At 37.5% G+C, this 26,759-nt stretch overlaps 7 protein-coding genes across 7 annotated transcripts; 3 read left to right on the forward strand and 4 right to left on the reverse strand.

The window, feature by feature from the left end:
* Positions 1-1,582: 1,582 nt before the first annotated feature.
* Positions 1,583-4,018, reverse strand: LOTGIDRAFT_238267 (hypothetical protein). The gene is made up of 5 exons (XM_009049523.1): positions 3,962-4,018; positions 3,174-3,429; positions 2,659-2,810; positions 1,812-2,314; positions 1,583-1,732 (listed from the first exon to the last, which is right to left on the reverse strand). Exons 1-4 carry the CDS (start codon positions 4,011-4,013, stop codon positions 2,097-2,099), a joined length of 678 nt encoding a protein of 225 aa, XP_009047771.1. The 5' UTR covers positions 4,014-4,018; the 3' UTR covers positions 1,583-1,732; positions 1,812-2,096.
* A 1,050-nt stretch (positions 4,019-5,068) lies between these two features.
* LOTGIDRAFT_238268 (hypothetical protein) lies at positions 5,069-7,941 on the forward strand. Its single transcript, XM_009049524.1, has 4 exons — positions 5,069-5,116; positions 5,584-5,845; positions 6,531-6,685; positions 7,255-7,941. The coding sequence occupies exons 1-4, from the start codon at positions 5,077-5,079 to the stop codon at positions 7,491-7,493; spliced, it is 696 nt and encodes a 231-aa protein (XP_009047772.1). The 5' UTR covers positions 5,069-5,076; the 3' UTR covers positions 7,494-7,941.
* Positions 7,942-8,596: 655 nt separating this feature from the next.
* Positions 8,597-12,206, reverse strand: LOTGIDRAFT_238269 (hypothetical protein; the record flags this gene model as incomplete). The annotated part of the gene is made up of 3 exons (XM_009049525.1): positions 8,597-9,081; positions 9,879-10,575; positions 12,144-12,206. The coding sequence occupies 3 exons, from the start codon at positions 12,204-12,206 to the stop codon at positions 8,612-8,614; spliced, it is 1,230 nt and encodes a 409-aa protein (XP_009047773.1). The 3' UTR covers positions 8,597-8,611.
* Positions 12,207-13,347: 1,141 nt separating this feature from the next.
* LOTGIDRAFT_139575 (hypothetical protein) lies at positions 13,348-13,524 on the forward strand (the record flags this gene model as incomplete). Its single annotated transcript, XM_009049526.1, has 1 exon — positions 13,348-13,524. A coding segment is annotated over one exon (177 nt), but the record flags the coding sequence as incomplete, so codon positions are not given.
* Positions 13,525-15,016: 1,492 nt separating this feature from the next.
* On the reverse strand, positions 15,017-18,930 carry LOTGIDRAFT_180300 (hypothetical protein; the record flags this gene model as incomplete). The annotated part of the gene is made up of 4 exons (XM_009049527.1): positions 15,017-15,162; positions 15,203-15,271; positions 18,016-18,132; positions 18,846-18,930. 4 exons carry the CDS (start codon positions 18,928-18,930, stop codon positions 15,017-15,019), a joined length of 417 nt encoding a protein of 138 aa, XP_009047775.1.
* A 620-nt stretch (positions 18,931-19,550) lies between these two features.
* Positions 19,551-21,908, reverse strand: LOTGIDRAFT_172630 (hypothetical protein; the record flags this gene model as incomplete). The annotated part of the gene is made up of 4 exons (XM_009049528.1): positions 19,551-19,757; positions 20,365-20,434; positions 20,993-21,147; positions 21,834-21,908. The coding sequence occupies 4 exons, from the start codon at positions 21,906-21,908 to the stop codon at positions 19,551-19,553; spliced, it is 507 nt and encodes a 168-aa protein (XP_009047776.1).
* Positions 21,909-22,591: 683 nt separating this feature from the next.
* LOTGIDRAFT_172631 (hypothetical protein) lies at positions 22,592-25,620 on the forward strand (the record flags this gene model as incomplete). The annotated part of the gene is made up of 5 exons (XM_009049529.1): positions 22,592-22,783; positions 23,589-23,660; positions 24,194-24,332; positions 24,564-24,708; positions 25,530-25,620. The coding sequence occupies 5 exons, from the start codon at positions 22,592-22,594 to the stop codon at positions 25,618-25,620; spliced, it is 639 nt and encodes a 212-aa protein (XP_009047777.1).
* Between the last annotated feature and the right edge of the window lie 1,139 nt (positions 25,621-26,759).

Raw genomic sequence — 26,759 nt, forward strand, 5'->3', positions numbered from 1 at the left:
CTCTTATGAAATAATCNCTTTTACAAAACAAAATACCTCTAATTAAACCTCATATTTTCTTTTTTCACCAAATTAGCCATTTCATTTCAACTTAAGTTAAATCCCTTCAAAAATTATTTAAGTTAATCCGTTTAAATCTCTTTAGTGAACCAAAGCATGTATTGTGATTTTTTTAAGGGGGACGAGAGGGGACAGAAGCCCCCCCACCCCTCGCAGTCCCGAGGGCAAAAATCTCATAACTAGGTTGGAAATCTCAGATATTTCGCCCCTCTCCCCTCGGACGTAAATCTGGCCCCACCACTGCAAACATGCCCTCCAGATATATTACTTGTCCCTCCAGATCTATTACTTGCCCTCCAGATATTATTACTTGTCCCTCCAAATATATTACTTGCCCCTACAGATATATTACTTGCAACTCCAAATATAATACTTGCCCCTCTAGATATATTACTTGTCTCTCAAGATATATTACTTGCCCCTCCAGATATATTACTTGCAACTCCAAATACAATACTTGCCCCTCTAGATATATTACTTGTCCCTCCAGATATATTACTTGTCCCTCCAGATATATTACGTGCCCCTCCAGATATATTACGTGTCCCTCCGGATACATCACTTGCCCCTTGGAACAATCAAGTCTGGCTACGGACCTGTATCGTTTCTACACCTACATGAGTCCATAAGAGGACGACTATATGACGCCTCCACAGAAGTTGACGCATTTTGAATTCAGCTTCGGCAATTTTCCCCAACCGAGTCAATCTAACCCTTATTCCCATCCCCTATTCTTGTGAGGCTGACGCCGGCATTTAAGATGCGAAGGATCTTGATAATTTGACATTTCAAATAAGATTAAATAATTGTGTAGGGACTCAAAGGATTTGCTTAATAATCAAATAGATCATAAAAACTTTGGTAATGGTTTAAAAGTGTAGGATTAGTCGCTGATATTTCAACTTATCTGACATTTCGTCATCAGGCAATATCGTGTGGGATGCGAAATATTGCAATTCTCGACTGAATTCCTTGTTTTTGATCTATTAGTCCATTCAAAGCTTTGGTCAGGCTTGAGCAACAGGGGGTAAGAAGGAGGGAGGGATACAGGTGCGGTCGGGGCAAAGCAATGGATTGGCCCAATGAAAAACTTCTAACAACCGACTAATTTCATTAACTAAAGAACATACAACGGAAGAACTCTTTCACCAACTCCCTTATGAATTCATGTTTTTGATCTAATGGTCCATTCAAAGCTATGGTCAGGCTTGAGTTACTGGGGGGTAAGCAAGAGGGTGGGTGGGGGTGGGGCAAAGCAATGATTACCCCTGTGAAAAACTTCTGACAACCGACTAATTTTATTTCTTCAGCTATAGACCATACAACGGGGAAACTCTTTGACCAACTCCCTTATGAATTCCTGTTTTTGATCTAACGGTCCATTCATAGCTTTGGTCAGGCTTGAGCTACAGGGGGTAAGCAGGAGGGTGGGGCCCAGCCCCCACAGGGGTTGGAGGAGATATTGAAAACATAAGCCAACGTAATGGGAGATAATCGAGAAATAACGTTAAAGATTCAGACAACAGTTAAAATAAGAATTTATTGCAAATGATTTTTTAAAAGAACGGAATTGGAGTAAAAATTGAATTAAAAAATCATTATTTCAGTATTTTAGGAAGTGCCAGACAGGGTATGCTTACTCTTCTAGACACCTGATACCACTCTGTGGTTCCTGCAATTCCTCTAAAACTAAGACTTTTATGACGTCACAAAACGCTTAGTTTTTGTGGAATTGCAGGAACCACAGACACCTGATTGAAAATTGGAATGGAGCAAATGCTATCAGTGTTCCCGATACCAGCTGGGTCAAAAGGTTAATTTGACGATCGTTCAAAAGGGCTGTCGTTAGACCCTAACTGAAGTGGTTATATTAAAAATAAAAGCTAACAAAAAACGGAACGAAAGTTTGGTCTAATTTTAATTAAGATTACGTTTTGAGCTTTATATCGTAAGTACTTGAGTTTCTAATTCGTTTGTCTTTCAAGGTATACTACCTCTTAGGATGACCAAACAATTGAAATTTATTTTCAGAATTTTTAATCGTCGTAGAGCTCTTTCAGAATAAGGAGAAGATCTCTGTCGATTTGTTCCAGAGTTATAATGGACCCAGCTAAGGCAGTATTAGCGGCAGATTGAACCGCCGTGTTGACGTCTGTAAAACCACCGCTGATGCCGAGCAGGACGTTTGCAAGAGATTCGTTCACTATCTTAGTTAACAGAGTAAGAGAGGTTAACATACTAGTGCATCTTTGATCTGAAAAAACATTAAAAACAGGCATGAGGGGCAGCTCCATGGGGGTGGGGGAGAGTGGGGTGTCAGGGACCCAAGAATGCATTTTTTGTGGAAATATTATACGCTAGCGATACGGCCAGTCAGACAGAAAGTCTATAAACACTAAGCAATTATGTTTACAGTCCGTCTACCGAGAGCTTTGATTGGTTGTATTTGACATAGTGCAATCCAATCAAATCGCTGCATTCTAGGAAACAAGAAAGGTTACAATTGCAGTCAAGTTCGTTATAGCTTGACATTGTGAAGATGACCGATACCGCTCAGATGCAGTTGCGATTGCGATCCCAAATGAGACGTACACGTACCTTTTGGAATTGTTTTTCTACAATAAACTCGGGAATCGTGAACACCTCCGGCCGTCCAAATCCAATCCGCCTGTCCAAATAAACTCAGGGGCCGTGTCCCCCAGACCGTAGGGGCGGGTAAGATCGCGAGGGGCCACGCACTGTCATCAAAACTAAAAATATATAAAAAAATATAAAACAAAATCATATTTTTGGGGGGTTTCAGATTGGAGACGCACCCCTCCACAGAACTTAGCTAATAACGGCTATGTAAAGTTTAGAAAATCCTTTAAAATTCTCCTGAAGAGATATATTGAATTCAAATAGAAACCTTAAAGGTGCAGATTCATCATCTGTTTTTATATTTTAACATTCAAACGTAGACAATTCTAGACACACATGGATTTGAAGGCTTAAATTTGGACAGTGAACTGTGAACACTATTACTGATTGGCTTAGCTAAAAGAGTCTCGTTTCTGAGACTAAAGTACGATTGGTAAAAAAAAATAAATGTAGAACCTGTCCCTTTAACTTACTCAGGGTCTTCCCAACCATGGATATCATCAGCTATACATCTCCACGTTCCGTCTGTTTTTATACCATTACTGAAAAATCCCTTGATACCAGCGACAACGCCTTGGTCGCGACAGAAAAACCCTAGAACGGTCGTAGTGTCCGGTAGGGTCACCGTGGACACTTGCGTCCAATCACTACTCGATTCGATCAAAACTCCATCCGCATAAAATTCCATGATGTTATCGCATGTTACTTGGCCCACGATGAAACCATCACCTTAGGAAAAAAAAATGAAATATTACGTTTTACTCATCAACAGCTAAATGGGTTAATGAAGACAGACAACGCCATGCAGTGTGCAATGAGGGAAATTTTGAAGATAACAAAGGAATGAAGATTAACTCTTCTACACCTAATTGGGCTAATGAAGACAGGCAATGCCATGCAGTGTGCAATGAGGGAAAATTTGCCAGGACAGCGGCATTAGCTTACATTTGATTTCCGAAGGGCAATGCTATGCAGTGTGCAATGATGGAAATTTTGAAGATAACAAAGGAATGAAGATTAACTCTTCTACATCGAATTGGGCTAATGAATAGCCTGTTCTTTTCGATTTCCAACTGTCGAGGGATCTTTAAGATACACAGCCTGTAGCACACGGGGCCTCGGTTTATTGTCCCATCAGAATAGCTAGACGCTTTTATCATGTCAGCCCCTACGACAAAGATATCCCCCCTCCAATTGCCCCCTGTAGCTACGGGACAGATAGAACTCTATAAAATGGTCTACAGCAAACACAAATACTTACCAGTGTGAATAAGAAGCGAGAAAATCCAAACAAAACGAAGAGACGAAATCATTTTTCCAGGTAAAACTACAGATTAAAACGCGACCGCAGAATTTATAGGTTTTCACTCCAAGATGGACCAACTTGATTGGTCAGAAAGAAAAAGATGACCATCAAGTGACGGTGATTTTAGATTCGCTAGCAATGACCGGGTTAGATTTAGTTTAGATCAGCTAATCAGATGATTAAAACCTTGACCGTAACTTGCTGTCCAAACGTCGAAGCATACGAATCTACCCGTCTTCCTTGACACAAAAGATGTGCTCAGGTCGCCCGACGATTCGATGCAGGTCATTGAAAAAGAACCCCCATGTCCAAAAAAATCTAACAATATTAATTTGTTTCAAGTGTGGAATTCTAAAACCCTGAACATCACCTGGTCTCAAACTTGCTGTCCAAACATCGAAGCACACGAAGCTGCGCTCAGGTCGCCCGGCGTTTCAAAGCATCGGATCAGGGCCCATTATTGCGCAATGACCAGGTTAGATTTTAAGAGACGGATTCACCATTTTGGGGGCTTGATTTGTGTCTTGAATATATGTAAATAGCCTTCAGAAATACTAGAAATAGCATAATTCAATTCCTTCAAAAATATCTCAAACTAGAAATTTCTTTTACTGTTTCCGTATATAACAGAGTATCTTAAATTGATGAGTTGTCATTTTAACATTCAAACGTGGATAATTCTGGACACACATGGATTTGAAGGCTCAAATTTCGACAGTGAGCTGTGAACACTATTACTGATTAACTTAGCTTAGAAAAATCCATTTCTGAGACTAAAGTACGATTGGTTAAACGAACATGACCCTTTAATATTAGTTTTTACGATATTAATCGAATTAGCAAATATGTGTAGATGTTACGTTTAGTAATTTTCAACATGCTACAAAAAGAATCAGTGAAGTAACCCATAGAAAAACATGAAACGAAATATTTAGATCTGTATTTTATCAGATGGTGTTTCACCTTCTCAACTTGAAATAAACCGAGATCAAACAAAACGATAGGCAATATAAAGCGGTATAAATATGGTTTAAATTTTATTTGTGGCCAAACGACTCAAGATGTTTTCGATGTTAAAATCTATCCTTTTGGTAACCTTGTTATGTTCAGGTAAGGAAAAACTATTGTTTAACGGGGAAAAGAAATGACATGATTGGAGTTTTACGTCCTACTCTTCCGCACCTTATTGGCCTTAGACGTAAAACATCATGCAGTGTACAATGAAGGAAATTTTGCTAGGACAGCAGCATTAGCCAGCTCTAGCATTTAACCTTTCTTTTATCACAGAAGTTTTTTAATGTTGAAGTCTTTCTGTCGAGGCCTCTGATTGGCTGTATTCGCTAGCGTACAATCCAATCAAATCGCTGCTTTTACAAACTTCCGTAATACAAAAAAGGTGGCTATTGTAGTCAAGGTATAAGACACAGTTCGTAATAGCTTGACATAGTGAAGATGCAAACTTCAGTGATACAAGAAAGGTGACTATTGAAGTCAAGGTATAAGACGCAGTTACTAATAGCTTGATTTTTTGAAGATGACGACCAAGAAACTCACAAATGATTTTATTTCTTCTTCAGTGGAATGTCAAGTGAAGATAAAGGGAAGAGTAACATGTGACAACGTCATGGAATTTTACACTGATGGAGTTTTACGTGCGGTTAGTAACGATTGGACGCAATCGTCTGCGATTGACGTTGCCAAGACGACCAACGTGTACGCCTTCAAGTGCACTGACCAAGGTGTGGCCGCGGGAATCAAGGGTGTTTTTTTGAACGGTGTCAAAACGGACGCTTCATGGAAATGCCTTAACACATTTCAAGAGGGTTGGAATATGCCTGGGTGAGTTGAACTGAATATCGTCATGCAGTGTGCCATGGGGAAAACTTTGCCAGGACAGCTTCAGCATTTTGTCTTTTAGATTTTCGAATGATCTTTATAACGTTGTTAATAAGAATACCGATCAGAAGTTTCGAACGCAACTCACAATTGCATGAGAGTTGCGTTCGTTACTCATGACCACTTTCAATATTCGCAACCAAACACAACTGGTAATCGCTATGGTGTGAGGGGACCTTCGGTTGCATGAGGGTTGCGTTCGTTACTAATGACCACTTCCATTACTCACAACTGATAAAAAGCCTTCATTTAAAGGCCCACTCACACTGTAGTGATTACTAGTTGTGTATAGTTGCTGATATTGAAAGTGGCCATGAGTTCCGAACGCAACTCAAAATTCAGTTTCGTTCGAAACTTAGGACACCTCGTCTTATTCGCAACCATAGGCAACTAGTGATCGCTATGGTGTGATGGCATAAGGTATTTGGAAATTTCATCCGTCACAACTTAGTGATTACTAGTTGTGTATGGTTGCGAAGTGGTCATAAGTTCCGAACGCAACTCATAACGTTCGAAACTTATGACCGCTCTTCTTCTTCGCATCTTTAAAACGTACAAAGGGTATTTGGTAATTTCATTTTAGATTTGTTATAACTCGGTAATAAATATACGTTTTGTTTTACTGCAGATTTGACGACAGTAGCTGGCCAGCGGCAACATTACCCGACCCTACCATTTGGGGAAATAGACCAGCTGATTTGGGCAGCGTAGCCCAGTGGATATGGACAGCTGGTGGGATATCAGACAGTGTTGTGTATTGTCGTAAAGCAGTTAGCGAATTTGGTATGTATTAATATGCAGTTATAGAACACAGTGTTTGACGACGTCACTAATAGCAACGTATGCTTCATCATATAAGGACTTCGCGATTAGTGATGTCATCAAATGCTGAGTTTTAGTAGAATTGCAGGAACCACAGACGTCTGATTGAAAATTGGAATGATGTAAATTGATACTATTAGTGTCCCTGATACACATAAAAAATTTAGAAAACCTCTTTACAATCTCTTTAACAAGAACCACAGACATCTGATTGAAAATTAGAATGATGTAAATTGATACTATCAGTGTCCCTGATACACATAAAAAATTTAGAAAACCTCTTTACAATCTCTTTAACAAGAACCACAGACGTCTGATTGAAAATTGGAATGATGTAAATTGATACTATCAGTGTCCCTGATACACACAAAAAATTTAGAAAACCTCTTTACAATCTCTTTAACAAGAACCACAGACGTCTGATTGAAAATTAGAATGATGTAAATTGATGCTATCAGTGTCTCTGATACACATACATTTTAGAAAAAAAACTTCTTTACAATATCTTTAATTCTAACCATTTTTTGTAGTTCCAAACAGCCTGGAAGCCTGCTCTGCTGAACTTATGACATCACTAGCTTCTCTGCCAGAAAACTTGACTGGAATCAACTCCGAAATTATAGCTAATATCACCAGTCAATTGAGCCAGTTAGCAGTCTCCTTCCCTGGCATCTCAACCTTCTTCCAAACCAGTCTCAACACTTCTCTATCACCCATCAACCTTAAAATTGCAGCTGCCAAATTCTTGCTGAATGATGATAAGAGATAAATTATCAGCTGCTAGAGGCTTACTGAATGATGATGAATGAATAAATAAATAAATTAGCAGCTGCAAGACACTTGTTGAATGATGAATAAAATAACAGCTGCAAAAACACTTGACTGAATGATGATAAACAAAATTAGCAGCTGCAAGACACTTATTGAATGATGAATAAATTAACAGCTGCAAAAACACTTGACTGAATGATGATAAACAAAATTAGCAGCTGCAAGGCACTTATTGAACGATGGTGACAAGAAATGAAATAACAGCTGCAAAAACACTTGACTGAATGATGATAAACAAAATTAGCAGCTGCAAGGCACTTATTGAATGGTGACAAGAAATAAAATAGCAGCTGCAAAATTCTTACTGAATGATGATAAAGAGATAAGAATAGCAGCTGCTAGGGACGTACTGAATGATGATTACAAATAAATAAATTAACAGCTGCAAAAAAATTACTGAGATTATTTTAAGGAAATAAAATGCATCATGTGGGCTAATGAAGACGGGAGATAACTGAAATTGAGTTCTATCAGCTGGTTAAATAAACGTTTGGACGAAACGATATGGGAATGTCCGGAATTTGATAAAAGATCCATTTCTGATTCCGATTTTGGTTTTCAACCACCGTAAATTATTCCACAAACCATTGAAGCTAGGCCCGTAGCCAGCCTTGATTGTTCGGGGGGGTAATATATCCTGAGGGGGAATGCTATAAAGTAGTTGGTTACAGTAATGGAATTGGTCTGTTGTCAGAATATTTCGGAAGGGGGGGGGGGGGGTTGTTTAAGCCCCTTACACACTAACGAATTAAGGGACAAGTGATATATCTGGAGGGGGAAGTAATATATCTGGAGAGACGAGTAATATATCTGGAGGGACAAGTAATATATCTGGAGGGACAAGTAATACATCTGGAGGGGCGAGTAATATATCTGGAGGGACAAGAAATATATCTGGAGGGCGATGGTGTATGGTATTTGGTTACAGTGATGGAATTAGGTCGGTTGTCGGAATTTTTAAGGGGGAGCAATCCATTCCCCCACCCCCAAATAGCTACCGACCCTTTACACTTGATGATAACGAATTAAAAACGAAAAAAACACATCACTAGAACTTCATTTAACAGGCAAAGAAGGATCTCCGTATAAAACATATCTAAATATCTGTCCTATAGTAGTGTTTAACGTTTTCAGTTCTTCAAAACCCTTCGGAACTGGATTTCCATTCGTCCAAATATGTACCGCATAATTATTCTGCCACGGGTAGTCATTTTTCTTGAAAAGTAGATCCGCTTCGAACCAATTTGGACGATAGAATTTGTCCGATTCCATATGAATTCGGCTCGGATTTTTATGCCACATATCTCTCGGGACATGTAAGGAATTTTTATAAAATTGTTTGTTGTCGTATTTTGCATACGCATCGTACCACTCTTTCACAAACGGCGAATGTCTCTGGGCGAGAATAATGGCGTTTCCCATCCCCGTGCCGTTTTCTATCAATCCCATTGTAATGTCGTGGTTTCGGATTGGGTCCAAACTGTTTATAACTATCATATCCAAATCTAAATATATTCCACCATTGACTGAAAAAAAAAAAAGAAAATAGAAAATTGAAAACTAAACTTAAAGATGGGTTTCCTTATATTTTAGTGTCAAATTAAGCAAACTATTTGATTAATTGGTGTTTCTAATGAATTATCATGTATTCTTAATCATATCATTATGTTCTTATTGCATATAATTAAAGATGGGTTTCCTTATTTTTTAGTGTCAAATTAAGCGAACTATTTGATTAATTGGTGTTTCTAATGAATTATCTTGTATTCTTAATCATATCATTATGTTCTTATTGCATATAATTAAAGATGGGTTTCCTTATTTTTTAGTGTCAAATTAGGCGAACTATTTTCAGAGATTGTAAAGAGGTTTTCTAAATTTTTTATGTGTATCAGGGACACTGATAGCATCAATTTACACCATTCCAATTTTTAATCAGACGTCTGTGGTTTCTGCAATTCCACTAAACGTTTGATGTCACTAATCTTGAAAGACCTTATGTAATAAAGCATATTTCGCGATTAGTGACGTCATCAAACACTTAGTTTCAGTGGAATTGCAGGAACCACAGACATTGTACCGAGATACAAACAACTGCGATTGGCATCATGAAACACTTTGACGAGTCGTCATTTTAACATTCAAACGCGGATAATTTTGGACACACGTGGATTTGAAGGCTCAAATTTCAATGGTTAGCTGTGAACACTATTGCTGATTAGCTTAGCTACAAAAATAACCGTTTCTGAGACTAAAGTATGATTGATCAAAAATTGTGCATCTGTCCCTTTAACAGTGAAATTTTTTGTTACGATATACTTACGCATTAACATCTGTAGTCTCACCAAATCAGACAGATGATGGTTCCAGGTCACCTTCTTGTTGGCAATAGTTGGAGGCAGTTCTCTGTACACGAAACGCAACCCTCGAATATCCTTCATCGCCCTTTTCCACCAGTACCCCACGGGATGGGCATCCCCTACTACATACAACCCCCAGGGCTTAATTATACGTTTAGCACTCATCATACTGACGTAGTGCCAAAACTGAAAAGTGTACGGGCCAAATATGACGTAATAGACAATTTTGGGTACCAAGTAACCGTCTTTGGGTCGTAGACAGGATTTTCCCTCCTCCAGTCCGATTTTGTTGAAGAATAACCGACAAACTACGTCGCTGTCTTCGGCTACGTCGTCACAAAATAACGTTCGATTCATGGAATCGACGGTTGCGTCTGGTATTTTTATCAGTTCCAAATCATTGCAGGTTTCATGAGAGACTGGTGCCTTGGACAAAGCCTCCCTTTGTATCAGGGCCTCGACCATTTTCTGCCCGTTCTTGAAAAAGGCATTCGACTGTAAGAATTTAGTTTGTTCGTGCACCGTCTCCGAATTGTACATGGACAAAAATATAACCACAAACGGCAAGGTCAGAATTATATAACATAGCAATCCGTTCCATAATCGTCTATTTCCACGTTTAAAAATCATTCTGTATAGATAAAATAGTCCTCTAGCGACCTGAAAATAGAAGTGACATGATAAATATACCTTGACTGCAATAGTCACCTTTCTTGTATCACATCTTCACACTGTCAACCTATTACCAACTTTGTCTTATACCTTGACTGCAATAGTCACCTTTCTTGTATCTTCACAATGTCAATCTATTGTCTTATACCTTGACTACAATAGTCACCTTTCTTGTATCACATCTTCACAATGTCAAGCTATTACAAACTTCATCTTATACCTTGACTACAATAGTCACCTTTCTTGTATCACATCTTCACAATGTCAAGCTATTACGAATTGCGTCTTGAATACCTTGACTGCAATAATCATTTTTCTTGCATCTTCACAATGTCAAGCGATTACAAACTTCATCTTCACAATGTCAAGCTATTACAAACTTCATCTTCACAATGTCAAGCGATTACAAACTTCATCTTCACAATGTCAAGCGATTACAAACTTCATCTTCACAATGTCAAGCGATTACAAACTTCATCTTCACAATGTCAAGCGATTACAAACTTCATCTTCACAATGTCAAGATATTACAAACTTCATCTTCACAATGTCAAGCTATTACCAACTTAGGACTAATACCTTGACTTCAATAGTCACCTTTCTTGTATCATGGAAGTTTGAAAATGCAGGGATTTGATTGGATTGTACGCTAGCGGATACAGCAAAGCGACTTTTCATTAGCAGTTGTAGCGATAATGACGTCATCAAACGCTTAGTTTTAGTGGAATTGCAGAAACCACAGACGTCTGATTGTAAATTGATGCTATCAGTGTCCCTGATACACATACAAATTTTAAGAAAAACTCTATACAATCCCTTTGAAAATACGTTGAAGTACGCTATTATACGTCGAAGTACGACGACGTCTTCGAAAAATTTTGTGCGCATGTTTTTTAAGCTGGAATTACTAGACTAACTATGTAAAAAGATTAAAATATTTACCTTTGTTTGTGGTATCCCTTTTCGTAAGCTATAACTCGTTCTATACGTCCATCCTTCAAATATTACTCGCAGTTGATCGCACCGCAAAAACGTTAACTAAAACTCAAAAACGTCCGAACACTGTCGCGAGTATCTCAAAATAGATTGTAAAATGAAAACACGCTTGTTAACAACTTTATTACCGTCGGTACAACAAAAGAATTACTAACTTTGCTAATAAACCGTTACGTTTCGAAAAGTTGACGTGGTCTTTTTACTTCAATGATTATTTCAACTCGCCCGTAGCAAATCTGATTAATAATAAAAATTCTTATCCGTGATAATGATTGGCGGAGCTTGTGGGTGGTACAGGGCGGAGGAGGATTTGCCCCTAAAAAAATTTTTTACACCCCTACTTTATTTTTAACAAATTTAAAAATATGATTTTTATACGTTTTTGCTCCAAAATATGTCAGAATGTGCCAAATCCATTAATTTTCGGAAATATTCTCGGGAGACCCCGCTCAAACGCTTCGCGGAGATTTGCGGCTATGACACCTCCACAGAGTTACCGAGTTTTGAATTCAGTTTCGATAGTTGTCCCCCAAATGAGTCAGTCTACCCTCTATTTGTACCCCCAGTCTCGGGAGGCTCCATGAGAGGCTTGCGACTATGACGCCTCCACAGAGTTCCGGCATTTTCATTTCATCCTCGACTGTTGTCCCCCCTATTTGTACCCCCAGTCTCGGGAGGCTTCACGAAAGGCTTGCGACTATGACGCCTCCACAGAGTTCCGGCACTTTCATTTCATCCTCGACAGTTTCCCCCCCTATTTGTACCTCCAGTCTTGGGAGAGGCTTGCGACTATGACGCCTCCACAGAGTTACCGTATTTTCATTTCATCCTCGACAGTTTCCCCCCCTATTTGTACCTCCAGTCTTGGGAAAGGCTTGCGACTATGACGCCTCCACAGAGTTACCGTATTTTCATTTCATCCTCGACAGTTGTTCCCCCTATTTGTACCTCCAGTCTTGGGATAGGATTGCGACTATGACGCCTCCACAGAGTTACGGCATTTTCATTTCATCCTCGACAGTTTCCCCCCCTATTTGTACCTCCAGTCTTGGGAGAGGCTTGCGACTATGACGCCTCCACAGAGTTACCGTATTTTCATTTCATCCTCGACAGTTTCCCCCCCTATTTGTACCTCCAGTCTTGGGAGAGGCTTGCAACTATGAAGCCTCCACAGAGTTACGGCATTTTCATTTCATCCTCGACAGTTGTCCCCCCTATTTGTACCTCCAGTCTTGGGAGAGGCTAGCGACTATGAAGCCTCCACAGAGTTACCGTATTTTCATTTCGTCCTCGACTGTTGTCCCCCCTATTTGTACCTCGGGTCTTGAGAGAGGCTTGCGACTATGACGCCTCCACAGAGTTACGGTATTTTCATTTCATCCTCGACAGTTGTCCCCCCTATTTGTACCTCCAGTCTTGGGATAGGATTGCGACTATGACGCCTCCACAGAGTTACGGCATTTTCATTTCATCCTCGACAGTTGTCCCCCCCCCTATTTGTACCTCCAGTCTTGAGAGAGGCTTGCGACTATGAAGCCTCCACAGAGTTACGGCATTTTCATTTCATCCTCGACAGTTTCCCCCCCTATTTGTACCTCCAGTCTTGAGAGAGGCTTGCGACTATGAAGCCTCCACAGAGTTACCGTATTTTCATTTCGTCCTCGACTGTTGTCCCCCCTATTTGTACCTCGGGTCTTGAGAGAGGCTTGCGACTATGAAGCCTCCACAGAGTTACGGCATTTTCATTTCATCCTCGACAGTTGTCCCCCCTATTTGTACCTCCAGTCTTGGGAGAGGCTTGCAACTATGACGCCTCCACAGAGTTACGGCTGGGAGAGGCTTGCAAATATAACATCTCCACACAGTTACATTTTGAATTCAGCCTCGGCAGTCTACGCCTTATATGTGCCCCAGATTCCGGGAGCTGGCTCCGCCATTTAGTTATAATCATACTTGATGGAAAGGTAACTCATGCAGAACATACAATAATATCGTATATGCCCCGTAGCTATTATTAAATTCATTCTTTCGTTTGTTATCTGTATACAATATGCACTACTTAAAGCCTGCGAGGCTCGTTTCTATATAGAATTGAACATATATCTGATATACCAACAATTTCTATCCCCAGGACTATGTTTCTAGTTTGATATGGCTTAAAGGGACAGATGCCCCATTTTCAGGATTGATTTGAGTCTTGAATATATGTAAATAATCTTCAGAAATACTAGAAATGTATGAAAGTTGTATAATTCTTTCAAAAATACAACGATACACTATACATGGTCCTTGGCTTGGTTGATTTGAGTCTTGAATATATGTAAATAGTCTTCAGAAATACTAGAAATGTATGAAACTCGCATAATTCCTTTAAAAATATCTCAAACTAGGAATTTTACTCACTATTTCTATAGATGTATTTTCTATATATGACAGTGTCTCAAGAAAAGACGAGTCGTCATTTTAACATTCAAACGTAGATAATTCTGAACACAAATGGATTTGAAGGTTCAAATTTTGACAGTGATCTGTGAACACTATTACTGATTGGCTCTGCTAAAATATTCCCGTTTCTGAGACTAAAGTATGATTGATCAAACGCGTCTATCCCTTTAAGATATACTTCAAACTAGAAATTTCACTTTCTATTTCTCTATTAACTGATTTTCCACAAGAGAAATTTCTAGTTTGGGGTCTTTTAAAGGGATTATGCCATTTTTGTCCAGTTCTTCTGAAGACCATTTACATATATATTCAAGACCCAAATCAACCCCGGAAAATTACAGACCAAGGTTTTTAAAATTTTTCTAAATTTTTTATGTGTATTGGGGACACTGATAGCATCAATTAACATCATTCTAATTTTCAATGAGACATCTGTGATTCCTGCAATTCCACTAAAACTAAGTGTTTGATGACGTCACTAATTGCAAAATATACTTTATCACATAAGGCCCTTCGCGATTAGTGACGTCATAAAACACTTAATTTTAATGGAATTGCAGGAATCACAGACGTCTGATTGATAATTAGAATGGTGTAAATTGATGCTATCAGTGTCCCTGATACACATAAAAAATATAGAAAACCTCTTTACAATCTCTTTAACAAGAACCACAGACGTCTGATTGAAAATTAGAATGGTGTAAATTGATGCTATCAGTGTCCCTGATACACATAAAAAATATAGAAAACCTCTTTACAATCTCTTTAACAAGAACCACAGACGTCTGATTGAAAATTAGAATGATGTAAATTGATGCTATCAGTGTCCCTGATACACATACAAAATTAGAAAACCTTTTTACAATCACTTTAATTCAAAGAAAATGGCGTAAAAACGATCCTGATGAGAGATGTCTAAAACTGATCCAACGAAATATCGGGGTAAAAATGAAACGAATTTCTGCTTTAAAAAAACACAGATTTTTAATCAAGTCGTATCTGGATTCCGTAAGATAACTTTTGATTCAATTCTAGCTATTAGACGCCTTGCATAAAATTCCTTATATTCCACTGGAAGTTCATCTAATGTTTTTAACGCTCTGTCCAGTGGCACGTTGAGCTGGTAATAAATCCCTATTTCCATACGTATCCTTAGAATCGTATAACTTATCACCTAAATGTTTCCAAAACACATTAACTGCCACACCAAAGTCTAATGAAATCACGTTATGAAACCACAGAGCTGTAATACCAAAACAAAAATTTGCAATGAAATGAAATGATAATGGTGTTTTACGCAGGCCTGTAGCCAGACTTGATTGTTCGTGATATATCTGGAGGGACAGGTAATATATATGGAGAGACAAGTTATATATCCGGAGGGGCGAGTAATATATCTGGAGGGACAGGTAATATATCTGGAGAGACAAGTAATATATCTGGAGGGACAAGTAATAAATCTGGAGGGACAAGTAATATATCCGAATAGGAGTAAGAGGAGGGGCAATTAATATATCTGGAGGGACAAGTAATATATCTGGAGGGGTAAGTAATATATCTGGAGGGACAAGTAATATATCCAGAGGGGAAAGTGATATATCTGGAGGGGCAAGTAATATATCTGGAGGGGCAAGTAATATATCTAGAGGGACAAGTAATATATCCGGAAGGCAAGTAATACATCTAGAGGGGCGAGTAATATATCTGGAGGGACAAGTAATATATCCGGAGGGGCAAGTTATATATCCGGAGGGACAAGTAATATATCTGGAGGGGCAAGTTATATATCCGGAGGGGCGAGTAATATATCCGGAGGGGCGAGTAATATATCCGGAGGGGCGAGTAATATATCTGGAGGGACAAGTAATATATCTGGAGGGACAAGTAATATATCCGGAGGGGCAAGTAATATATCTGGAGGGGCAAGTAATATATCTGGAGGGACAAGTAATATATCCGGAGGGGCAAGTAATATATCGGAGGGGCAATTAATATATCTGGAGGGGCAAGTAATATATCTGGAGGGGCAAGTTATATATCCGAAGGGGCGAGTAATATATCCGGAGGGGCGAGTAATATATCCGGAAGGGCAAGTAATATATCAGGAGGGGCAAATATATATCAGGAGGGGAATTTCTTATATCTGGAGGGGCAAGTAATATATCCGGAGGGGCAAGTAATATATCTGGAGTGACAAGTAATGTATTTGGAGGGCAAGTAATATATCTGGAGGGCAAGTAATATATCTGGAGGGGCAAGTAATATATCTGGAGGGGCAAGTAATATATCTGGAGGGGCAAGTAATATATCTAGAGGGGCGAGTAATATATCTGGAGGGACAAGTTTTATATCCAAAGGGGTGAGTAATAAATCTGGAGGGGCAAGTAATATATCTGGAGGGGCAAGTAATATATCCGGAGAGACAAGTAATATATCCGGAGAGACAAGTAATATATCTAGAGGGACAAGTAATATATCTGGAAGGCAAGTAATACATTTAGAGGCACAAGTAATATATCTGGAGGGACAAGTTATATATCTGAAGGGGCGAGTAATATATCTGGAGGGGCAAGTAATATATCCGGAGGGGCAAGTACTATATCTGGAGGGGCAAGTAATATATCTGGGGGGGCAAGTAATATATCTGGAGGGGCAAGTAATATATCTGGAGGGGCAAGTAATATATCCGGAGGGGCAAGTAATATACGCCCATTGGCAGCTTTGATTTTAAGTAAAAATATTTGACAGTTCAGTAACAATTACCAGTATGAAATATTCAACCATCAGTCATACACTTCTTTTAAACTTTTTGGGTGATACTGAATAATATTACCAAGTTTTGTCAAAATCTGTCAAGGATTGTTCCTTGTGTTTAGAAGCTTAAAATCAAACGAATTTTCAAGAACAAGGGCAATAACTCATACTGAATGTTATTGGATTTTTCTGATATGGTTCATCTTTGGGTGATTACGAACACTCACACCAAGATCTGTCCAAAAAAAAGTTAAAACTTGAACACCTTTTCAAGAACAAGGGCAATAACTTATATTAAAGATATTTCAATTTTTCTGATTTTCAATATGGTTCATCTTTGGGTGATAATGAACTCACTAAGTTAAATAAATTTTGTCAAAAACCTGTCAAATACCTTGACATTATTAAACACTTTTCTTAATTTTTCAGAAGCACAATCATTGCTTGGTTGATAAATGACAAGTTAACATCTGCTTTCAAGAAACGCCGTATGTCGGTATCCAGTGAACTTTGTCGAGTGATCTGAGTCAACCAATTAGATGGGATGTTGATATCATGTGATGTTGAAAATGGCTGACTCTGTCATTTTGTACCGATCACATGATCGCCGAAAAATTTTGCTAAAGTGCCCCGTCGTGATTCACTGATATATCGTGCCAGCACTAGTTTATACGCCCCTTTGCCTTAAGCTGCGAGCACACGAACGGTCTTGATCAGAGATTTTTGTTGCCTACTAGAGTCTTGTCATGAGTTTCATCGACCGACTGCATAAAACAACTCATAAAAATACACATTGTATCGCCAAGTATTGATACACAACATCGCGATACAATACATGTATCATGGCACGTCTCATCGCTATATATCGTACCAGCACTACATTTATATCTATGTGTTCAAGCGGAAAAAATATATCATATCATACTTACACTCTCAAAAATTTGCGACCGAGCCCTCGTTAACACCAACGCAATACATCGATTCATTGATATACATCGTGTTAGCACTAGTTTAGATGCCCCTTTGCCTTATGCTGCGAGCACACAAACGGTCTTGATCAGAGATTTTTGTCGCCGTCTAGAGTCTTTATTGAGATATGTCTCATTGTTATATATCGTGCCAGCACTAGATTTATATCTATGTGTTCGAGCGAAAAAAATATGCTCGTTTTGTCATATCATACTTACGCTCTCAAAAATTTGCGACTGAGCCCTCGTTAACACCAAGACTTACCAGGAATAAAAAGAATATCACCAGGTTCTAGATTACACTCGTATCTCGTTGCTTTCAAAAACTCAGGATATTTTTCTACATCAGGATTGTCTATATCCAAAACTTCAGACTTATCCCCTGTTGAAAAGAAATGAAATGAATGGAGTTTTACTTCCTACTTTTCTGCACCGTGTGGGCTAATGAAGACCATGCTGGGTCAAATTAGGGAAATTTTGCAAGGACAGTTGCATTAGCTTGCTCTTTTTGATTTCCAACTGTCGAGAAATCTTTAACATGTACAGCCTGTAGCACACGGGGCCTCCGTTTATTGTCCCATCCCAACCACTAGACACTTTTTCTATGTCAATCTCTCTTACCTACATCACTGACAGGGGGAAACTGGGTTGAAAAATCTGAAGGTATTATCTCAACCTAAGCTAGGATTGAACCCTGAACCTTCAGGTTAGCAAGCAAGCCTCTAACATCACTGACAGGGGGAAATAGCGTTGAAAAATCTGAAGGTATTATCTTGACCTATGCTAGGATTGAACCCTGGACCTTCAGGTTGTAGGGGGTGCTACAAAGCCTGGTCTGCCTCTTTACTGTATTTTTAAGCAGAGATTTGTCCAGATTTACTTGAGGTTAAAAAGAGGTGTGTACTATATTCAGAATTATGCAGAGATTTTTCCAAATTTACTCGAGGTATGCAATAATATGGCTTTTTATTCCTAAAACTCAATTTTAAAAGGTTTAATTTGAAAAAAAAAAAAATACCAACAGCCAGAAAAATAGAGGAATTCCTCTAAAAAGATCCCTGAGTATATGATGTAATTTATAATTACTATACATACCATTTAGATATAGGTACTGTACATCACTAGGGCTGAATAAAACCACTCTTTTAGTACCGGTTACTTGTATCAAAATATTATCCATTATCTACCAAAAAAAAAATTTGAAACATACTCAGTTCTTTAAAGTTAAAATTGAAACGAGAAATCTAAAATAGGATTTTGCGTTTAGTGAACCTTCTTACAATCACAATTCCCTCTAATGTGCACACTCCAAATTTCAACAATATCATGAATTCTAGAGTTATTTCGAACTCGTCTTTCAATAATTGAACTTTCAACGTGGCCGCTCTGTCAACTTTCAGGCAGTAGATAGTAGACTATAAATAGTATGACCTACTTATTTTTGATTGGCTGTTTTCTAGGACGTCTCTATTGTTAGTATGTTTTTTAGCGTTATATTAAAATTTTTTGTATTTATGCGCCAATTAAGTGCTTTAAGATGTTGTTATATTAAATAAATATTCAAACACGTATACGTTTAAATCATAAAGAATGACCTGAACATTGTGGCCACGTCAATCAAACTCATTGATAAAAGTAGTCTGTTAAGGGGCGGAGCTTATATTTACATTCCGTTTACACAGATATAAACCGAATTCATGTGACCACTGTTATCCAATCAAATTGCGTGAAACCGTGTAAACGGAATCGTGATTTAATTAAACATTGATAAACTGAAAAAATGTTCAGGTCATTACTTAATTAGATGAAAAACCGAGTTACGTCATAATGGGTCCATAGCTGCATTGATTTCGAAGCCACCCTCAACACACTTGAGAAAAATTGTGATGCGTCAAAGAGTTCGGGTATAACTATATCTTTGGCCAGGTTGGGAAAATCATTGCGAATGTCTGCTATATCTTTCCGTGGATCACCAGTACCCAACGCACGTAGATAATATTTTTCATTCTGAAAGCAAGAGAAAGACAGTGTCAGTTTTTTAACCAGTATTTATGGGGTAATCCATTCCAGGCCTATGAAACAAGCATATTTTGCAATAAGTGACTTTATCAAACACTTATTTTCTGTTGAATTGCAGGAACCACAGACGTCTGATTGAAAATTAGAATGGTATAAATTGATGTTATCAGTGTCCCTGATACACATAAAAAATTGAGAAAACCTCTTTACAATCTCTTTAACAAGAACCACAGACGTCTGATTGAAAATTAGAATGGTATAAATTGATGTTATCAGTGTCTCTGATACACATAAAAAATTTAGAAAACTTCTTTACAATCTCTTTAACAAGAACCACAGACGTCTGATTGAAAATTAGAATGGTGTAAATTGATGCTATCAGTGTCCCTGATACACATAAAAAATTGAGAAAACTTCTTTATAATCTCTTTAACAAGAACCACAGACATCTGATTGAAAATTAGAATGATGTAAATTGATGCTATCAGTGTTTCTGATACACATACAAAATTGAGAAAACTTCTTTATAATCCCTTTAAGCCAATTAAAATAGCAATACCATGGAGTAGGCAATAAGGAAAAGTAGCCGTCATACCTCATCAATAAAATATTCTGTATGTTTTTCTTCACTTGCTCTCCTCAGCAGCTCATTAAATGGTAATGATCTGGAAAATAATAAATTAATCATTCTGGTGCCATGACCAGTGCCTTCGAAAGTCAAATATTCCAATTGATTTCATCTTGACACAATTTCACAAATATCTGAAGGTGAAGACTATCATATCAATTGGAATGGAGTTTTACATCCTACTTTTCTGCACCATGTGGGCTAATGAAGACAGACGACTCTATGCAGTGTACAATGAGGGAAATTTTACCAGGACAGCGGCATTAGCCTACTCTTTTTCGATTTCCAACTGTCGAGGGATCTTTAACATGTACAGCCTGTAGCACACGGGGCCTCGGTTTATTGTCCCATCTGAACGACTAGACGCTTTTTGATTTCCAACTGTCGAGGGATCTTAAACGTGCACAGTCTGTATCACAAGAGACCTCGCTTTATTGTCCCATCCGAACGACTAGACTTTTTTTTGTTTTCCAACTGTCGAGGGATCTTTAACGTGCAACGCCTGTATGACAAGAGACCGTAGTTTATCTGAATTGAAAAGGAATGGAGTTTTACATCCTATTGTTCTACACCTGTATGGGCTAATGAAGATTACCTGTACAAAAAATTCTTATGGATAAAATCCATCTGATGGGTTTTAGAAACATGAATTTTAACTTCCACGGAGCCGCCATTTTCAGCGAGATACTCTTTCGTCCATTTTTCTTTACAATCCCCGATATCAACACCTCTTAGTATCACTGGCTTTCTCTGAAAAAAAAAACAACAAAACAAAAAAACATCACTACAGGTTTTCCATTTGTTTAACCAATCATACTTTGGTCTTAGAAACAGGAATTATTTAGCGAAGTCAATCAGTAATAGTGTTCACAGCTCCCTGTCGAAATTTGAGCCTTCAAATTCATGTGTTTCTAGAATTATCCACGTTTTAGGAAAGTTAAAAAGACGACTCTGCCAAGAAAAGACAAGACATCTAAAGAAATAAAGTTAAATTCCAAGTTTGAGATATTTTTAAAGAAATTTTGCGATTTTTGTACATTTCTAGTACTTCTGAAGACTATTTACATCTTTAAGACTCAAATCAACCAAGCCAAGGACCATGTATAGTGTATCGTTGTATTTTTGAAGGAATTATGTGATTTTTGTACATTTCTAGTACTTCTGAAGACTATTCACATATATTCAACACTCAAATCAACCCTAGAAAATGGCGAGATAGAAAATTCTAAGGCTATAAGCCTTAAATTTCAGATAGTAAAGACACCTTTGCAAGTTTTACTGTAAATTCTAAATGATGTTCTACAGCCATCACCAAATGGAGGTTTGAAATATCGGCAAACAATTTGGTCACAAAATGTCAAAAATAAGCTAGGCCATTTTTTTTACGTCGATTCGGTTCATAAAATTCTTTAAAACAATGAAAATTCGAAGTCTACCTGTGGATAAATTTCTGTTTGAAATATTTCCTTTGATAAACCTGTGATAATTTTAACATTTCTTGAATTTTCCATTTTCGTTGTCAAAGGGGGATAATTTGTCGTCTGCAATCTTTTTCTAAAGAGATTATTTTAGTCGACTTGCAGTTCGTTCTATCGAAAGACGTTACTTTGGCCACAATTTTTATAGGCCTTAAACCATTTCTTACGATTTTCACAAATTTTCGTGTTTAAATTTCTGATTTCTAAGCTTTTTGATAATCAAAAAAACCGCCAGAGAATTTGAATTTCGTGTAAAATAGTCCTAGCCTAAAAAAATTTGAAACTCTGATCTAGTAAAGTGATTGAAACGAAGGAGAGCACTATCTCTCACCAAAACAGAAGTAAAATTAGTAAAAACTCTCAAAATGATACAATATCGATGTGTTTTCAATGAAGCTTGTGTTCTTTTAAGACAGTCGAATATTTTGACGAGAGGCCTGAGATCGAGGGAGGTTTTATGCTCTCAATGGGTGCAGGCAAATCAATATGGCTGCTTTCGTGAAAAATCTTTGAATCCGTCCACGACCCCACTGTGGTCGAATACTTCATCTGTTTCAACATTAATCGGAAATGGAAACCTTAACCTTGAAACAGCTAGTCGTCAAACAAGTCGTCCACAAAACATTTTTCAGTGTGCTTTCACAGGCTTGTACATCAACAAAAATAGGCCTAAATCGAATGTTCCATTTCCCTCCACAAACAAAAGACACTACTCTATGTCGTTCACAGACAGACACAATCTATGTTCCTTTGGATTAATGAAATTCACTAATACGCCTGCAGCACCACCAATGCCATTTAGACAGAATATTTATAAGAAGTTCATTAATCAGATTGTAGCCTTAGTAATTCGAATGGAGCATGATCCAAACTTCAGAATTCTGTCTCTTCTAGAAGGAGCAAAACTGGTAAAATGATTTTTTTTTTGTCAACTGTCCAATCTCATTATTATCATTTGAGTAAATGGCCAAGGGTCTTATGTGATAAAGCATATTTTGCGATAGTGACTTCATCAAACACTTAGTTTTACTGGAATTGCAGGAAATACAGACGTGTGATTGAAAATTAGAATGATGCAATTTGATGCTATCAGTGTCCCTGATACACACAAATTTTGTAGAAAACCTTTTTACAATCCTTGTGAGGTTCTATAGCACAGTCGGTTACATGACGTCATTTGCTTGGTTATGTTGAGCAAATGGCAGCTGTGGGTTCCAATCTCAATCAGCGAAAGTCCAATGACTTCATTAGTCATCTTCACTCATAATTCCAGTCGACCCAGCTGTAAATGGGTGCAGATAATCCAGTAAAGATCAATACCAAGAGGTTTGACCAAGGACCAGCTGGTAGAAAGGATCCTTGTGAACCTAAGTTGTTATCCTTGTAAAATCAATACCAAGAGGTTTGGCCAAGGACCAGCTGGTAGAAAGGATCCTTGTGAACCTAAGTTGTTATCCTTGTAAAATCAATGCCAAGAGGTTTGACCAAGGATCAGCTGGTAGAAAGGATCCTTGTGAACCTAAGTTGTTATCCTTGTAAAATCATTACCAAGAGGTTTGGCCAAGGACCAGCCGGTAGAAAGGATCCTTGTGAACCTAAGTTGTTATCCTTGTAAAATATAGTCCACTGAAGAAAATAATAAAACTTTTGAAATATTAATTTAATGTTCATTCCAAGAGATAGTTAACCTTCAAATGATTTCTTTTTCTTCAGGCAATAATGACAGTTTCAGGAGCTATAGCAGAAGCCCGTTTTGATGAGTTGAAGGGCCTAGTGGATGAAAAGGTAACTTATTTTAGACACTAGACATTGCGAAAATTTAAGGGAGTTGATTTGAGTCTTGAATATATGTAAATAATCTTCAGAAGTACTAGAAATGTATGAAAGTTGTATAATTCTTTCAAAAATACAACAATACACTATACATGGTCCTTGGCTTGGTTGATTTGAGTCTTGAATATATGTAAATAGTCTTCAGAAATACTAGAAATGTACCAAAATCAGATAATTCCTTCAAAAATATCTCAAACTAGAAATTTCACTGTCTATTTCTATATATGTGTTTTCTATATATCACAGTGTCTCAAGAAAAGACGAGTCGTCATTTTAACTTTCAAACGTGGATAATTCTAGACACACATGGAATTGAAGGCTCAAATTTTGACAGTGAACTGTGAACACTATTACTGATTGGCTCAGCTATAAAAATTCCTGTTTCTGAGACTAAGATATGATTGGTTAAACGGATAGTGAAGGTGCTCCTTTAAGTTTTTAGGAATAAGGCCTCTGTTCTTACAAGTTTTCTCTGTTTGTTTTAGGCTAGAGGTGAAATCGAGTTGAATTGTAGTTTTATGAGTGATAAAAAAAGAAGGTTATTAGAACTCTGTGAAGAAGATACATTACCTGGGACTAGTTCTATATATCTAGAAAATATTCGAATAATTCATCAGGAAAAAGGTTGGTATTTACTTGTGGCTTAGCTAGGGCTGGGTGATATACCTCATACCAGTATAGGAATTTATATTGTTAGTTAACTCCCTTAGATACAAAACTAAAACTAAATATTTTATGACGTCACTATTTCAAAATTTTGATTCATCTTCAAAGGTTTTCTAAATTTTTTAAGTTTATCAAATTTATAAAATTTAGAAAACCTTATTACCTTGAAATGATGTTTGTAAATTGCAGGCAATGTTGAATTAGAAGCTTCCGTTGTTTTAAGTTACATTCAGAATTCTCAAGAACTTTTACGACATACAGAAAGTACCGAAAAGCCACATTTCAGGGAAGTTTTCTCGAAAGTTTTTGACAATATACAAATCTGCCACTATATGTAAGTTCTATTTAATACCACTATTATAGAGACAGGTGCACCATTTTTGGGGGGTTGATTTGAGTCTTGAATATATGTTAATAGTCTTCAGAAGTACTAGAAATGTACAAAAATCACATAATTCCTTTAAAAATACAACGATACACTATACATGGTCCTTGGCTTGGTTGATTTGAATTGTATAATTCATTTGAAAATATCTCTAACTAGGAATTTTACCTTCTATTTCTATAGATGTCTTTTCAATATTTGGCAGAGTCTCAAGAAAAGATGACTTGTCTTTCAAATACAGATAATTCTGGACACACATGGATTTTAAGGCTATTATTGATTGGCATAGCAAAAAAATTCCCGTTTCTGAGACTAAGGTAGATTGGTCAAACAGATGGCAAACCTGTCCCTTTGAGATGTTTTGCGAACATTTAATTTATATCAGGGACACTGATAACATCAATTTACATCATTCTAATTTTCAATCAGACGTCTGTGGTTCTTGTTAAAGAGATTGTAAACAGGTTTTCTAAATTTTGTATGTGTATCAGAGACACTGATAGCATCAATTTGCATCATTCTAATTTTCAATCAGACGTCTGTGGTTCTTGTTAAAGAGATTGTAAACAGGTTTTCTAAATTTTGTATGTGTATCAGAGACACTGATAGCATCAATTTGCATGATTCTAATTTTCAATCAGATGTCTGTGGTTCTTGCAATTCTACTAAAACTATGCATTTTATGACGTCGCTATTGCAAAAGCTGCTAATGATATATTAAGACCTTTGTGATAGCTAAGGAGTGTTGATTTTGCTGTATTTTTTTTCAGATTTCGTAAGAAGATAGCCAAAAACAGTGAAAACAGTTGGATTATACAGAGACTAGAACATTTCGCTTCTAAACATATGTTAAATCATTGAACACTTTTCTTGACTTGTTCACTCGTGTTCACTCATGTGCAAATTTGTTCAGACTTGTTAAAAGGATAGTTCTGCCATTTTTGGAGGTTGATTTGAGTCTTGAATATATGTAAATAGTCTTCCGAAATACTAGAAATGTACGAAAATCACATAATTCCTTCAAAAATACAAAAATACACTATACATGGTCCTTGGCTTGGTTGATTTGAGTCTTGAATATATGTAAATAGTCTTCAGAAATACTAGAAATGTACGAAAATCACATAATTCCTTCTCTTAAAAAGATAACGTAGATAATTCTAGACACACATGGATTTGAAGGCTCTAATTTCGATGATGAGCTGTGAACACTATTACTGATTGGCTTGGCTAAAAATTCCCGTTTCTGAGACTACAGTATGACTGGTCAAAAAAATGGTGCAGCTGTCCCTTTAAGACTTGTTCAAACTTGTTCAAACTTGTTCAAACTTGTTCAAAGCAACATATTAGCTGTTAGCTGTGAATTTACTCCTGTAAGGGTGTGGGGCAAAAACATTTTTTACTATGTAACCATGGCAATACAAACAGAGACCTTGTTCCCTAACCATATCAATATCAACAGAGATCCTGTTCCTGTAACCATATCAATATCAACAGAGATCCTGTTCCTGTAACTATGGCAATATCATTATCAACAGAGATCCAGTTCCCGTAACTATGGGCAATATCATTATCAACAGAGATCCTGTTCCTGTAACCATGGCAATACCAACATCAAAAGAGATCCTGTTCCCGTAACTATTGCAATATCATTATCAACAGAGATCCTGTTCCTGTAACCATGGCAATACCAACATCAAAAGAGATCCTGTTCCCGTAACTATATCAATATCAAAAGAGATCCTATTCCTGTAACCATGGCAATACCAACATCAAAAGAGATCCTGTTCCCGTAACTATTGCAATATCATTATCAACAGAGATCCTGTTCCTGTAACCATGGCAATACCAATATCAACAGAGATCCTGTTCCTGTAACCATGGCAATATCAATATCAACAGAGATCCTGTTCCTGTAACCATGGCAATATCATTATCAACAGAGATCTTGTTCCTGTAACCATGGCAATATCATTATCAACAGAGATCCTGTTCCCGTA

Source organism: Lottia gigantea (assembly GCF_000327385.1).
Source record: "Lottia gigantea unplaced genomic scaffold LOTGIsca_138, whole genome shotgun sequence".
NCBI lineage: Eukaryota > Metazoa > Mollusca > Gastropoda > Lottiidae > Lottia > Lottia gigantea.

Bases quoted from the DNA above. Each gene is read 5' to 3' on its own strand.
- LOTGIDRAFT_238267 (XM_009049523.1), bottom strand. From the start codon at position 4,013: ATGATTTCGTCTCTTCGTTTTGTTTGGATTTTCTCGCTTCTTATTCAC. The intron at 3,430-3,961 runs GTAAGTATTTGT...TTTTTTCCTAAG, and splicing joins CTCGCTTCTTATTCACACTG to GTGATGGTTTCATCGTGGGC. The intron at 2,811-3,173 runs GTAAGTTAAAGG...ATATATTTTTAG, and splicing joins CATGGTTGGGAAGACCCTGA to TTTTGATGACAGTGCGTGGC.
- LOTGIDRAFT_238268 (XM_009049524.1), top strand. From the start codon at position 5,077: ATGTTAAAATCTATCCTTTTGGTAACCTTGTTATGTTCAG. The intron at 5,117-5,583 runs GTAAGGAAAAAC...TTTCTTCTTCAG, and splicing joins GGTAACCTTGTTATGTTCAG to TGGAATGTCAAGTGAAGATA. The intron at 6,686-7,254 runs GTATGTATTAAT...CATTTTTTGTAG, and splicing joins TAAAGCAGTTAGCGAATTTG to TTCCAAACAGCCTGGAAGCC.